The sequence below is a fragment of the Pocillopora verrucosa genome, chromosome 11 (assembly GCF_036669915.1).
Source record: "Pocillopora verrucosa isolate sample1 chromosome 11, ASM3666991v2, whole genome shotgun sequence".
NCBI lineage: Eukaryota > Metazoa > Cnidaria > Anthozoa > Scleractinia > Pocilloporidae > Pocillopora > Pocillopora verrucosa.
The window spans coordinates 13,885,326-13,900,955 of NC_089322.1; the positions used below are offsets into that span (position 1 = coordinate 13,885,326).

General features: G+C 38.5%; 1 protein-coding gene and 1 non-coding gene across 2 annotated transcripts; both read left to right on the forward strand.

Moving 5' to 3' along the window:
* Window positions 1-1,263: 1,263 nt before the first annotated feature.
* Window positions 1,264-12,630, forward strand: LOC131777160 (angiopoietin-1 receptor-like). Its single transcript, XM_066158659.1, has 15 exons — window positions 1,264-1,446; window positions 2,765-2,876; window positions 3,315-3,427; window positions 4,032-4,090; window positions 4,616-4,785; window positions 5,491-5,793; window positions 6,273-6,433; window positions 6,870-7,089; window positions 7,762-7,872; window positions 8,451-8,620; window positions 8,962-9,084; window positions 9,486-9,556; window positions 9,853-9,893; window positions 10,821-10,917; window positions 11,589-12,630. Exons 3-15 carry the CDS (start codon window positions 3,332-3,334, stop codon window positions 11,683-11,685), a joined length of 1,719 nt encoding a protein of 572 aa, XP_066014756.1. The 5' UTR covers window positions 1,264-1,446; window positions 2,765-2,876; window positions 3,315-3,331; the 3' UTR covers window positions 11,686-12,630.
* Trnac-gca (transfer RNA cysteine (anticodon GCA)) lies at window positions 10,378-10,449 on the forward strand. Its single transcript has one exon. It is a non-coding gene; the product is annotated as a tRNA-Cys (tRNA).
* Window positions 12,631-15,630: the final 3,000 nt, after the last annotated feature.

Consider the following 15,630-nt stretch of genomic DNA (forward strand, 5'->3'; position numbering starts at 1 on the left):
AAAACACATAGATCAATCACGTCACACGTTACTCCTTTTTTTCCAAACAGGTCTAGCCACTCTCACTGAGATTTTTCGAATCACTTACTGAGATCAGTGCGTTTTAAAAACCTGTCTTCCAACCAAAGGATGCTCAAAAATTATGTTTCGGAAACAGATTAGTATACTGTTTTTTTATTCATGCAAGCCTCGTGATAAGAGCAAAGTACAAGCTGGGCTGACATGTTCAGCAAGTCACGCAAGTTTGAAATGTCACGCAAGTTTTAAAACATTGGCACTGAGCTTGGTCAAGGTCGGTTTGAAACCACGGTAAACTAAAACGGCTCGTCATCAGTGATCTACGATAAAATCAGCTTATTGCTTTTGTTTCCTCTATCTGACCTGCAGTTTTTTCTCTCTCCTAGAACATCAAAAGCTGGATTACGGCAATTGCTTGAATCAGATAAGTACATTCCTAGTTTTTACTGTGATTTTCCGATCTCTTCACCTCATTGCTAAACTTTGATTGCGTAGAAGCAGCAATAAGATTTCCGCTGACAAGCCAGGTAAGTTTGCGGTAAGTGATAGTTGTAAGTGAGCTTGCGCGCGTCACCAGACAATAAGTTATTGACTTGTTGAATACGCATTGTATCTGTGAAAACACTCTTTGAAGCTTGTGTGTTTCAATTCGCTCTTGAAAGAACAACTTTCAAGACTAAAAATTATGTCAGACCCCGCCTGACAAACTTGAAAGACTCACTTTCAAGAGAAACCTATTCTGCAATACATAGACAAGTAAAACAGGGAAAAGACGTTTGGAAGACGAAACGCTTTCAAGCCATGTGTTGTCTCTTTTCCTTGTCACAATCAACATGCGCCGTGTGTGCCTAAATGATATTCAAAAGATCTTGAAAGAACAAGCGCTTTCAAGACATGTTTGCAGATTGCTCCATGGCCGTCAAACCTTAAAGGCAAAAATTACGTTCAAGTGTTAAAATTTTAAGGTAGAGAAACTTTCGCTGTCTAGTAACTGATGCTCGACTTCTTTGAATTTCATTTTTCTGCTATTGAAAAGTTTTGAATTTCCGTGCGAAATCCGATTCTAGTAAAAAAATAGGAAATTCCGTTTTTTTTCTTGTTACTTCTAGGCAAATTAAATCGGTGTCTTCCCGAAATAATTTCGTCCGTCAAGTTAGTATCAAAAATAAAATAAAGTAAAAAAAAAAATTCTGAGTCATCAAAGTTAAAAATGAACTAATCTGTGAGAAATAACGCTGATGTGAGTTTAAGATATATTTTCCAACTTTGGTTCAATGTTTTGTTGTTGTAGTACCTATTACAAAAACCACCTTTGCTGTGAATGTAACTGAGGGAGAGTCAGTGTCTCTGAACTGCACCCTTAGTGGCGATGGAAGTTATACTTGGGAACGTCAGGATGGAACCGAGTTAGAAAATGCGAAAAGAAAGGTACCTCTTCTCTCCTTATTTTCTATAAATATATAACTAACGCTTTCTTTTATTTTCCACACTAAGCGATGGATGTTTGTAAGTATCAAAGTTTTAAAGAAATTGTCAGCATGCAGCGAACAACCATTGAGTTTTGGATGCACTTGGGAGGTTTGCTAAGCACTCAAGGGGCTAAAGTCGCACCACGCTTCTTACGCTTCTTTCGTACTTAGCAACCTCCCGCGTGCATCCATAATTCGATGGTTGCACGCTGCAAGCTAAACATTTTCTAATACTACCCATCTGGTCATATTTTTACCTCACCTTCCTACGGTCTCTCAACAGTTTTCACCCATCCATCCCGCCGTATTTCCTCCTTGCACCTGCAGTTGTTGATAGAGTGCAGCAGGTCTACCATTTCAATTATAAAAGATATCACCTTGGCACTGCAAAGAATGTGTCCCTTTCCCATTTCGAACATCGAGCTGAGCTGTATCTCGATTGCTTCCAATATCGAGAACAACATCTCTTATCCCTTTTCACCGAACACATCTAACTTGTTGCATGCGTTTCTCTACGTTTCTAGAATTCATCATTTCTTTTTTCATAGAAATTTTTCTCCAAGGTTTCAGTTCAAGTACTATTACAAGGGTCATTTAAACAAAATAAACCAATGGCACCAAACAAAACGATCAATTATTCCAACGACAGCGGAATTTTTCTGTATGGAAACCTCTTCCAAGGGATCCCCATACTCCAAGAAGACAAACTTCGGTCCCACCTAGGAATAAAACTCTACAATATGTGCCTGTGTTTCTCATTTAAGAGTCACCTCGTTACTAAGGACACAAACTTTGACCCCGACAAGGAAAAATGGTCTTTCAATTGTCCTCATTTAGGGGAAATCTAACTCAGAGAACACCTTTCATAAACCAGAGCCTGTCTGGTGAGGAGGGATCATAATGTTGATTAAATCGAGCTCATAAGTGCTAAGAAGCTGATCGCCAATAAGAGTCAAGTAGTGCTAAGGATTGTGGAAGTGACTGTAATAGAAGCCGTGCTGAAAAAGATCTTAATTTAAAATAAATAAAAGGGGTAAATTTCTGAAGAAACTTCGTGCTGCGTCGGTGGGAGAGAATAACAGGGTAATTTAGTATTACCAACTTTAATTTATCAATTTAACATTAATTTGAAATATCTAATCACACATCATTAATCTTGTTTAGGTTAAGTAGCTGGCCAAAATAGCTTTGCTAACAAAAGGCTATTAAGGATTTTTAACCACAATTAAAAAAAAAAAAAAAAAAAAAACCTAACGCTGTCGCTGTTTTTGTTGAAGGTGAGAGGTGGAGGACGACTGCTTGAAATTATTGACACGGCCATTGCTGATTCTGGTAACTATACCTGTAAAACAGGTAGAAGCTCTCACACCATTACACTACAGGTTTTAGGTAGGTAGATGATCACTTCGCTTTAGATTCAAAGGGAACCACAAGTGTTGTTTATTGTTACATGTCAAAATAAATTGATAACTTCCTAATACATACACTACGAGCAGTCCCTCCTTTTCGGCAAAGTCGGTCACGTGATTGGTAAATACCAGTGAAATAAAACTTGACGTTAGCTCGCCGCGGGAGGCTATTGGAGACATGTTTGCCGCGAGTAAAACTTCCCTCAACTTGAAGATAACAATAGTTAAATCGGTAGTTGACAAATCCGCAAAAGAGGGAATAAATAAACAGGAAGGAACAAGCAAGGGTAAGGATGGAGAGGATTAAAATAAATTGTAATTGGCTACAAAGTGTTGGTTCGGTTGTTGACAAAAACTCAAAGAAGGTATACTATACTAGGAAGGAAGAAGTAATTTAGCGGGTGTTTTTTTTTTACAGTTGAGGTCAAGGTGGAAATGGCCCTGAAGGTTGAAAATTACAACTACACTAAAGAGCTGGAGAATAAGTCATCGCCACAATACAAGGCAATCGAGACAAACTTTACTAAGGAGGTATGATTTCTTTTCCTCCTTCCATCTTTCCATTCCCTCTCCCCATTCTCTTTTGTTTTCTCCTAGGCTCCTCGCTTTTTGCTATCCTCTCCAATCCTTCCTCCCTCCTTTTCCTCCTTCCTCTGTTCTCTCTTCTTCCCTCCAGCAATTCCTTCCTTCCTCCCCCATTCCCCTCCCACCTTACATTCTCTCTCTCTCTCTCTCTCTCTCTCTCTCTCTCTCTCTCTCTCTCTCTCTCTCTCTCTCTCTCTCTCTCTCTCTCTCTCTCCCATGTATCCCCTCCCGCCCTTCCTCCCTCTTTCCTCCTTCCCTCCCAGTCTTCTCCCTCCTTCGCTTCTCCTCCCAACACTCTACCATTTCTCCCACCCCCTTCCTCTCTTCAGTCCTTCCTCCTACCCTCCTCTCTCCCTGGATTCTTACCTTCCTTTCCACTGTCTGTTTCTACCAATTATTCCACCGAATGACTTACAAACCGCCTTTCTCCCTATCTGTCTCCTTGCTAATAGGTTCAATATCTTTGAATTGAAAGCGTTAAAGAGTACTAGTAAATGAAAAAAAAAAACAAAAAAACAAAAAAACAAAAACACCTCTTGTCATGTTTCAGATGGACTTCGTTTACAGAGATACTCCAGGATACATAAGAACCGATGTTCTGAAAATGACGTGAGTGCCAGAGCGTATTCCTAATTCCTAACTCCACAGTTGAAAATTCAAAATATTCCATTTTCGAGTGAATCAGTTTTAGTAGTATGTCATAGCCACACATATCTTCTATTTCATATGCTGTATTGATCTAAGCGTGGATTAACAACATATATCAGTGATCTGCACGGAGGATAAATTTATCGCTTTCGCTTATCAAAGATGAATAACAAACAATTCCATGATTATTGAGAAACGTAAGTCGTTATTGCAGGGAGCTAAATAAACCCTTTATAGTAATCAAACTTCAGACCAACGGATTTTACGCTCCGGTTCTCTACAACTGAGTAACCAGAGTAGAAAAGATGTAAAGTTTCATGCTTAGTTATAGAATAAAGAATTTTTTTCCTCTAACTTATTCTTAATTTCTCTGTTTTCATTTTTCTATAAATTATCACGTTAAAAAGTCATTGTAGCTACAGTATGACTATTTTCTAAAACGATTTTTGTCCTTTGATTGTCATTTCATTTTCATCAATTTTTTAGGAAAGGAAGTGTGGTAGTAGATTTCAACATTATTATCCAAATTGTGACAACCGATCCCAAAAACGAAACAACCATCAACGATAAAAAGGTCTCAATCGTCCAAACAACAATTAAAGAAGCCGAAGATGGGTTTGTAAAGCGGCTAAAAGTGTCAAAAGTTATTCCAAAGAGTAAGTTTGTCGTAGTGAAACTGGTTCTTTACAAGTTTTTTTAAATAATTTTGAGCAGGATTCGATATTTCCTAGGGCTCCAGTCTCTTACAATGCCTTTTTCCACCCAGAAGCGTGGATATGTATGAATGGGTGATAACAAACTGCCACTGCTACTGAAACGTGACAAAATTGCAGATGAATTACCTGCCATGGCGTGGTGTCCAATCCAGGAGAAATAGCAATACTCCTGGAATCTAATTTCTCCCAAAAGTATCATTGATTGGCAACTAAGAGAGCTTTTGATTGTTGAACAAATACTCCTGGTGGGAAAATGAGATATTTGTAAAAAAAACAGTGTGGAGAATGTGCAAACTGATGGTCAATGGACCACTTGTTTCGTGATTTAATCACCCGGGTAAGAAAGGATTACTGTCAATAGAAAAGTTACATATGGAAGCTTTCCTTGCATCATGTGATTGAAAAGGATATGAAGAAAGCAAAATAACGTGGAAAATGAGCGAGTAATGCCACTGACGGACTCAGAGGCAAAAACTTTCAAGTAGTAATTTTAAAAAACACTTGCCATTGTTTGAGTAATTTCCAGATGTCTCTGTAACTTTAATACTTGCACCTTGTTTTATCGTTTAGCCCTCAGATAATCTCTTTGATTGTTCACATCTTTTCGAAATTTTTTATCTTTTCCTCTCTCTTCTTTATTTTAAGCCGAACCTCCAGAGCCTAATGGTGTGGAGATCTTTGATATCAAATCAGATGAGCTGAGTGTTCGATGGAAACCGTCGGAAGATGCTGAAACTTTCGACGTACGCACTTACTCGGTGCAATACAGAGCATATGGTGAAAAGACCTACAGCGAGCATAATCAAACAGCTAACACTGAAAATGCAGACTACTCTTACAGGATTAAGTCTCTCGAATCTGAGACTGTTTACATGATACGGGTCGGTGCAGTTAACACTTATGGATCCAATTTCAACGAGGAAACTGGCCATGAGACTGAACCCGCACGTAAGCCGTTTTTAATTATTGAAGTAATTTCTAAAAATTGACAAAGTTGTCTACAGGTTTTTTGTGAAATTAAAGATTTTTCATTAGTAATTTTTTAACCTAAACACGTGACGTCTCGCTCATATTTTTGCTGGAAACTTGATCACAGATAATTTTTTATCTTTATGTCTATGTATTACTGTCGTACCTTCGCAATTTTTAAGCATCAGAACACTCTGGCAAACTCATGCTGGAAATTTAGTCTTCCTATTTTAAAATTTCGATGAATCACCATGTTCCGAAAGTAGGGAGGGATAGTTTGAATTAAAGTCAGCTTTTAACAAGCGATTGTAACACTGCATTGCTACATACACTTTACAGCAAAGGAAATCGTACCCGCAATCTTACGCCTTACGTCTTACCTATGGCCATTCCTTTAAAAGGTCGAAAATGTCATGTGTGGCTTTAATTCTGATATCACACATTCTTTTTTATTACAGCTTTTGCCTGGTGGATTATTGTCTTGGCCGTGTTAGGTGTCCTCTTGATTCTTGGCATACTCATCGGCATTATTATCTACAGACGCAGGAGAGCGCGGGACAGAAGAGAGCAAACAGAGGCTCGGTTTCAAGCTCTTGAAAACCAAACCGGGTCTCATAAGGTACCATTACAACAGATAAACTTATTGCGTTAATCCTATATAAAATAAACCGGATACCGTTCTATAGTTGCATGCAATGAGAGCATTCCATCAAAAATCGAAAAATCAAAACCAAAGTAATCACAGCAACCTATCATGACAAAAGAAAATTTCACGAGGATGAGAACTCAACGTTAAAACAAGCGAGCTGCTTTAAGCTCGTTCAAGAGAGTGCTTCGAGTTTTCTGGACCAGCTGCGAGTTTTCTGGACCAGTCACTCAGCGGAGCAAGGCAAAATCAAAGAAATCCCAGATTACTTTGGACACTCCATTGATCATATCTCTATAAGAAATTTACCGCACATTACGAAAGGTTCTATCGACCTATCCCTGCCATTTAACTAAAATCACACCATCCTTGATATGAAATCACTGTCCACGCATATTTTGACTTTCAGGGCGAAGTAGCAGCTTACCATGGGGAGAATGTTAAAGGATTGTCATACTCGTTTAAAAACACTGCTTACAAGCCGGGTGAGATGAACTGGGAAGAGTTTCCGCACGAGAATATCAAACTGTTGGATGAACTAGGTTCGGGAGCATTCGGCATCGTTTTTAAAGGAGAGCTGCAACAAGAGAACGGGAATATCATTCCTTGCGCAGTAAAAACCTTAAAACGTAAGTCTCGTATGCAAGGTTCACGCGTAGCGTGTTAGTCAATCAGCTTGTCAGTTTTGATGAGTTAGTCGGTCAATCAGTCAGACAGGCAGTCAGTTAGTTAGTTCGTCAGTCAGCCAGTTTGTTAATCAGTCAGTCAGCGAGCTAGTCAGCCAATCAACTAGAAATTAAGACAGTCTGTCATTTATTCAGCCAGACAGCCAGCTAGAAAGCCTACCAGCCAGCCATTCAGTCAGTCAGCCAGTCAGCCAGTCAGCCAGTCAGCCAGTCAGCTAGTCTGCCAGTCAGCTAGCCAGCCAGCCAGTCAGTCAGTCAGTCGGTAAACCGGTCACCAAGCCTGCCAGTCAGCCAGTCAGTCAGGCAGCCAGTCAGTCAGCTAGCCAGTTTGCCAGTCAGCCAGCCAGCCAACCAGCCGGTTAGTCAGTCATTCAGCCAGTTGACCCGCTGACTCGCTGGCAGTCTCTTTCCGGTGACATCACAAATTGCATCACAGTCTCTTTCCGGTGACGGTCACAAATTGCGATTTTCACATAGCCAAGTGATACTTTTATGGGAACTTTTATGTTCTTTGTATTTCTATGAATAACCAAAAGCTCTTGTGAGCTTCACATAAGTTACATATATAAACTTGTTTTAAATGTCACCAAATTTCACTCTTGTTCTATGAAACAGCATCTGCCACAAAGGTGGAAAGGAAAGACTTGTACAATGAGTTGGATATCATGGCCAACGTAGGACACCATCCGAACCTTGTGAATTTGATTGGAGCATGCACACAAGATGGTCAGTAAAACACTTGAACTATCATTCAGAACCCTGCATTGACCCTTTTACTCTAAAAAATTAAAGTGCAATTCTCCCTTCTAGTTACCACACATTTACCACTCAATTAGTTATGATTAAGTGCTGCTTTGACTCTCAAGCTCTTCACATATTTGATGGACAACGTATCAGTATCTTGAAAAGAAGTTACACGTCAATCACCTCTGGTAGTTGGTGGGGATTAAAGAAGCTGATGCACATTTAGTGCAACTTGAAATTTTTTTTAGCAACCCTTTTAAATCTTTTTCATCTTTGACCATCCTCGCTTCTTCCTCATTCAGTCTTCCCTTCCAAACTAATATTCTGTGTTTTTACGTCAAGAGTAATATTACACATCCATCTTTGCTATTCTCGTTCCTTTCTTCCATTTTCATGTTTTTCATCTAACCAACCTAACATTTGCTGTATTTCCTTATAAGGAACATTATTTTCCATGTCATAACCGAAATACTGAAAATTTTGCAACTTGGCGCCCTTAACGTTTGAAACTAAATTAGACAAGTCCATTGGTCTCATTCCATTCATTTCTCTATCTCCAGACCTCCTACTCGTTATAATAGAGCTAGCAGAAAACGGCTGCCTGTTAGATTTCTTAAAACAGTCCCGACAACAAGATGGAAATAACACTACAAGCGGCTTAACAGAACATATGAAAACATCGATAGCCGTCGATGTAGCGCGAGGAATGGCACATTTAGCACGCTGTAGGGTGAGTTCAAAGTAGTAGCAGTAACATCCTAGGTGCACCCACTTTTCCTCCTACCATACCTCATCAATCCTCTGCACTTTCTACTCTACCGATTATTTTTTTGGAATTTAACCTCTGACAGTTGGGGATTTCATCTACAAATATCATTGATATTTTCTCACCTCATTTTCAACTTGAAAATGTTTTGCTTTTTGTTTGGGGAAATTTCTCTATAAAGTCACGCAATAATGTAAAACGACTCGTCATTAGTTTTGATTCTGCTGAGAAATTCGATGTTTGTCAAGTGACTTTAACAAACACCTACAACAATCAAACATGACTTGAAATTTTGTTCTTATCAGTGTATCCACCGAGATCTCGCAGCAAGGAATGTTTTACTGGGGAAGGACTACGTTGCTAAGGTTTCCGATTATGGTATGGCACGTGATGTTTATGAACAGCTGATGTACAAGAAAGAAACTCAGGTAAATTACTTGCTAAAAGAGCTAAGAGTATAAAGACTTATAGTTTGGTGTTCAAAAAGTCTCTTTTAATGGAAAGAATAGGAATTTAGCCGTAGGGATTCTACGAGGTGGCTCTTTTTGTCAACTTTTTACAGGTCCAATTGGAATTTGGAAAGTTGGTTTTTGTGAAAGAGGGGGGGGGGGAAACTGGATGACCCGGAGAAAAAACCTACGGAGAGATGACGAGAACTAACGTGACTCAACCATTATATGACGTTAGGTCCAAGAGCACCCTCATGACTGCGCCATCTCCTCTTTCCTAAAATTTCTGATATCGTGCAATTGGATAAAATCATCTGGCAACCCAAGGCCAAGCTACTCGTAGTCATTCTGTAGGTGATTCTTTTATTTGCTTCTTTCAGGGTAAACTTCCGGTTAAATGGATGGCTGTCGAGTCCTTGGAGACATACACTTTCACGATGGAATCTGACGTGTAAGTCATTTTAAATGGCCAGGGTATGAGGCTAAAATCCTGACTGAAATGCTCATCAACCAATGTGAGCCGTTGAAATTTCGTAAATTTCCTTGACAGTTCAGAAACACTCTTCATACATTTAGCGAGAGGGAGAGACGCCGTGAATTTAGAACGAACTGAGATATTTAAAACAGAATAAAATATCTCGCTAATTCTAAATACTAATTTTTCTTAAATCTATTTATAATGAGCAAAAGATTCATTCTTATTTTCTGGACTTTTTTTAATCTTTAATTTTTTTTGTTCAAACGCAGGTGGGCTTATGGAGTACTGCTTTGGGAAATAGAATCAGGAGGTAGGATTTGTTTTCATCTAGTACTGCATCCGACGCAGAAAAATACCCTATTTCTCTTGAGTTTAAAGTGAGTCTGAGCGAGTCAGTTGCAGTTTCATTTGCCATTCAGCATTTTGTTGTATTTTCTAAAAAAGAATACACAACGTTCAAAATTTTCAAAATTAAAAAAGATGTTTTTTCGTCTTGTCACGAGCGTGGGACAAAGAAAAAATTCTGAGTCCCCATGAGGATTCGAACCACAGACCTTCGGATTTGCGCTCCGATGCTCTACCACTGAGCCGCAGGGACTCTCCGGTGAGCGAGGTCTATTACGAAGTTCTAATTACACGCGTCCTGCATACTGTTAGGATCAGCAATGTCGATAGCGTAATGTTTTTGACAGAAAAGTAGAGATGGTAAGTTTTGAGCTCGGTGAAGAATTAAGAAAGATGTTTTTTTTTTTAAATTTTTTTTTTACTTCGTAATAGACCCCGCTCACCGAAGAGTCTTTGTGGCTCAGTGGTAGAGCATCGGAGCGCAAATCCGAAGGTCTAAGGTTCAATTCCTCATGGGGACTCAGAATTTTTTCTTTGTCCCACGCTCGTGACAAGACGAAAAAAAACCTTTCTTAATTCTTCACCGAGCTCAAAACTTACCATCTCTACTTTTCTGTCAAAAACATTTTCAAAATTGCTTGCAATCAGAAGTTCGCGTTAAATGCATATCTGTCTCGCAAAAGGAAAAGAAGTCTGCTACGTGACATTTTTTTTTTGTGTACGAACCAAAGTTGAGAACGGGTGGATTGATGGTCAATTTTGAAAGGGTGAAGCTTCGAGCATTAGGTGGTTAGATTCTGTGTATTAGTCTATGTAGAAATCTTAGCGTCACGTGTTTTAAAAACGATATTTAAGACGGTTAACGTAACTAAATAATATTCCCTGCTTTTAGGGTTGAAACCTTATGCTGGCCTTAGTACCGCGGAGCTGATAGAAAACCTAAAGAACGGATACAGAATGGAAAAGCCTAACGGATGTTCAGACGAAATGTAAGATATTCTCAAATTATTATTGCTTTTAAAGGCTTGCCATAATTTTCTCTTCTCGTTGGCTATTTAAACGTATACTACACCGAGTACTCAAAAAATATATATATACAAACCTCGTTCCACTCGGTTTGACAAATCGGCAGTAGTTTAGAGTGGTTTGTACTGTTATCGACAACGATATTCGTCAGCAGAGTGGTCCACAACATTTCGCTAACGAATATCACTGTCGATAAAAGTACAGACCTTGCTAAACCACTGTCGATTTGTTTTTTTATCACAACATCGACATCAAAATTTCCAAGTTATTCATGTTTGAGAGCTGATAAAGGCATTGCGGAACACGATGATGCGGCTGCTCTGTCTGTGCTCCTGCTGACTATTACTGCCATTTGTGGTAAAGAAAATAAGTAGAGGTAATAAGCTATTTGGGAAAAGATCTGTGCAGTGCTTGAATAAGATTGAACTAAGCCTTCAGTTTTCTTAGTGTGCTGTCCATATTTAAGAAATTTAGCCAAAGCACACATATGGTGGAAATTTTTATCTCATTCCTTCAGGCCCTGATATAGTTATTGATTTCGTAATGTTTATGGAATGACCACGAAATTTCCAAAGTACCAAAATTAAAAATTATGACTAAACGCAGCTTTATGCAACCTTTTTTTTTGTTTTAGGTACCAGACCATGGGAGATTGTTGGAATTCAAGTCCTAGTGCAAGACCAAATTTTGACGAGCTTGTTGTTCGTCTTGAGAGCACAATCACGACTTAGTTTACATTATATTTCATTATCAGCGACAACAGCAACAACAACAAAGAAAAAACTACAACAACTAAACAGGGAATTTTTACAGGAAATAGTAAGGTTTAAATAATTAAAAAATTACGTTAGGACTATCAAGGAAGACGATTTAGGCTGAAACACCATATTTGTTCACCGAGAGGCTATGCAAAGTAAAATTCTCGATGGAAATTCTTAATGGTGTTACCTTTGGTAGATGATGAAAATACCTAAACTGAGTAAGTTTAACTTGATCGCCTCTCGTTAGAAATTAGAATCGACATCGTGGTTGTTCATAGCCGTTTTTTTTTAATAGTAAGACTTTTGTTACCGTTTCCCTACACGTGTCAAATGGTATCAAAATTGTAACAGAGACAAAATTGCTGCTTTGCGAAGACAGCGCGAACTTAGAGGGACTCTCCTAATTTACTATGATGTTCGTTTACTATAATGTTAAAGGAAATGATATTTAACTGCTTTGATTTTTCTTTATTAATACTATAATCGCTTAGAAAAGGTGAAGCAACTGAAAAAAAGCAATAGATAAACTTCAAATTACAACTGAAAATCAGTTCGTTAGGGCATCGCACATAATGCTTATTGTTCTTGGAATATTTTTTTAAGGGAGGGGTGGGAGGAATATTAAACCGAGTTAGCCGAGCAGTGATACAATTTGGAAATACAGTGGAACTCGCTAACTTCTTATGGAAACAAAAAATGTTTCGAGTTAACTGAAGTTCGAGTCAGTGGGGTTCCGCCATCTTTACTCTTGCATAAGCTTTTATTTGGTTCCAGTAAATATGCTGTTGATTGCTATATTAGCAGAAAGTTCACGACAGCAGATCTGTGAGGTGTAAATTACATTGATAATAATAAGAAGCTTATTTCATATATGTAAGGTAACACCTAATAAATTCTGGTACCTTTTGAATTGAATACTTGTTGTTGACTTGGAGTGATTTAGGGGTTGGTTTTGCAAAAATGAATGAAATGTCTCTGCTATTTATGGCCTTTGGGATCCAATTCACTTGATAAAGCACAGAAGGAGCTTTGCGTCAAAAGCAGTTTGAATAGCGTCGGTTGAAATATGTGGGAGAAATCACAATTTAAAGTCATAAATAAAGTCTTCGTGACGTAATGGATCGCAGGCCCCAAAAAGAATGAGGGATAATCGTCTTCTCTGTTCTTTTCAAACTTTTTAAACAAGCTTCACATTATCTTGAGGATAATAGTGATATTTCACTGAATGTACAAGCCGTTTATCTCTTACATCTTTTTTCAAATTTCCAAATCATTTGCTCGAGAAGGAAAGTACGTTACACCTTTTACCTCTTTGGTGGCAAAACTGAAAGAAATGAAGTGTCCAAGCGAAAGCACTAATGGTTTAAAGGTATTTATTTCTTCTTTAGTCGGATGACATTCAACCCTAGCACTTCTTCCGTTGTCGCTTCTTCGTCTTGTTAGGTTTAACTTTTGCTTGCTATTTTCTGGGCCGCGTGTCGCGAGCGAAAGAGGCTTTTTGTGCCTCCACAAGAATTTGTAGTTCATTTCAAAACAGGGAAGAACTTCTGGCTCACTTTGAAAAATGCTTTTGTTTGTTTTTGGCTCTTTAGAAGGTGACGATGGTTTTGAAAACACTTTGACGATAGTTGTCATGTTTACGTAGATGCGAAACAATATCACTTAGCCTGTTTGGTTTTCTTTCGCGATGCTTGCGGTTTGGTTTTCCTCGGCAGGAACTGTCGTTTGGTTTGGTTTCCAAGGTGATATTTTTTGTAGCACGAATTGCATTTTTGTTTTCACGGTAGCAAGATTTTTTGCTCGCGACCCACGTCAGCAATATCCATCCCTTCATGCACAAGAGCAATTCCACGCTAAATACCCCCTTTTCAATGAGATTCTAACAAAAATATCCAATCCCTATTTTAATCGATGTCATCCACGGCGTTGCCCTCTTGGCTGTTTAAGGTCCCTATTACATGGTCCGTGCTTGCGCCTCCAAGCCTTGTATCGTGTATTGACCTCGAGGTAGAGTGATGGATTGGCTGTTGTGTTGCTTTGGTTTGGTTTTACGAGACTCCATCTAAAAGCTCTCTAGTTGTAGTTTTCAGTTGATCATATCTACTTACTAGTAATTACAGTGCACTCTTTTCAAATGGTGCCATTTAGCTTCTATTTTTTATCGTAAAAGGAAGTTCTTACCTTTGTGCTTAAAATCTCACGTGTGTGAACTCACAAGTGCTTTCGTAGTAATACAGTTTATCATCGTGGCTAACTTTTACTCCTAAGAAGGAAACCTTAAGTCCAGATGAAAGCTATCAAGCAGTTGTTTGATGTGATAATACTTCTTTATGAAACTCATCACTGTTTTGGACTTTACCTAAGCCTCGTGACAAGGGCAAAGTACGAGCTGGTCTCTCTACGAAGTGTTACTGCATTGTGAAACGTAACTTCTGGTATGTCTATGACGTCACGCAAGTTTTTGGAATGCTAGCAACAAGCTAGGTCTAGATCTGTTTGAAACCATAAAAAATTAAAACCCGGCGTTTCGCGGCCCGGGAACGAAATGAGTGAGCTTATTGCAGTTGTTTCCTCTACCTAACCTGCAGTTTTCTCTCCCCTCTAGAACATGAAAAGCTGGATTACGGAAATTGCTTGAGTCAGATAAGTACATTCCTAGTTTTAATTTTGATTTTCTAATCTCTTCACCTCATTGCTAAACTTTGATTGCGTAGAGGCACCCATAAAATTTCCGCTGACAAGCCAGGCGAGTTTTCGGTAAGTGATAGTAGTAAGTGAGCTTAGACGGAGGATTATTGACTAGTTGAATACGCATTGTATCTGTGAAAACACTCTTTGAAGCTTGTGTGTCTCAATTCGCTCTTGAAAGAACAACTTTCAAGACTTTAAATTATGTCAGACCCCGCCTGACAAACTTGAAAGACTCACTCTCAAGTGAAACCTATTCTGCAATACATAGACAAGTAAAGCAGGGAAAAGACGTTTGGAAGACGAAACGCTTTCAAGCCATGTGTTGTCTCTTTTCCTTGTCACAATCGACATGCACTGTGTGTGCCTAAATGTTATTCGACAGATCTTGAAAGAATAAGCGCTTCCAAGACATATTTGCAAATTGCTTGATGGCCGTCAAACCATAAAGCTAAAAATTGAGTTCAAGTGTTAAACTTTTAAGATAAAGAAACTTTCGCTGTCTAGTAACTCATGCTTAACTTCTTTGAATTTCATTTTTCTGCTGCTAAAAAGTTGTGAATTTCCATGCGAATTCCGATTCTTCTTGTTGCTGCCAGGCAAATTAAATCTTTGTCACCCAAAAATAATTTCATCCTTCAAGTTAGTATCCAAAATATAATAAAGTAAAAAAAAATTCTGACCCATCCAAGTTAAAAGTGAACTAATCTGTGGCGAATAATGCCGTGGTAAGTTTAAGATATATTTGCTAACTTTGGTTCAATATTTTGTTGTTGTAGTAAGTATTGCGAATAGCTCCATCTCTATTATCAATGTAACCGAGGGACAGTCAGTGTCTCTGAACTGCACCATACGTGACGATGGAAGTTATACCTGGGAACGTCAGGAAAAGACAGGTGACTCTTCTCTCCTTATTTTCTATAAATGTATATCTGATATATACATTTTTTATTTTTCGCATTAAACGAAAGAAGTTTCAAAGTATCAAACTTTTAAAGAAATGATCAGTATTCAGCGAGTAACCATCGAGTTTTGGATGTATTTGGGAGGTTTAGTAAGCTCTCAAGAAAGTAGAGTCGCACCTCGCTTTTAACGCTTCTTTCGTGCTTAGCAACCTCCCACGTGCATCGTAATTTTAGTAATAGTAGTAATTTTCCTTTAAGGTTTCAGTTCAAATTCTATTACAAGGGTCATTTACACAAAAAAACCAATGGCACTATACAAAAC

Bases quoted from the DNA above. Each gene is read 5' to 3' on its own strand.
- LOC131777160 (XM_066158659.1), top strand. From the start codon at position 3,332: ATGGCCCTGAAGGTTGAAAATTACAACTACACTAAAGAGCTGGAGAAT. The intron at 4,091-4,615 runs GTGAGTGCCAGA...TCAATTTTTTAG, and splicing joins ACCGATGTTCTGAAAATGAC to GAAAGGAAGTGTGGTAGTAG. The intron at 9,557-9,852 runs GTAAGTCATTTT...GTTCAAACGCAG, and splicing joins TTCACGATGGAATCTGACGT to GTGGGCTTATGGAGTACTGC.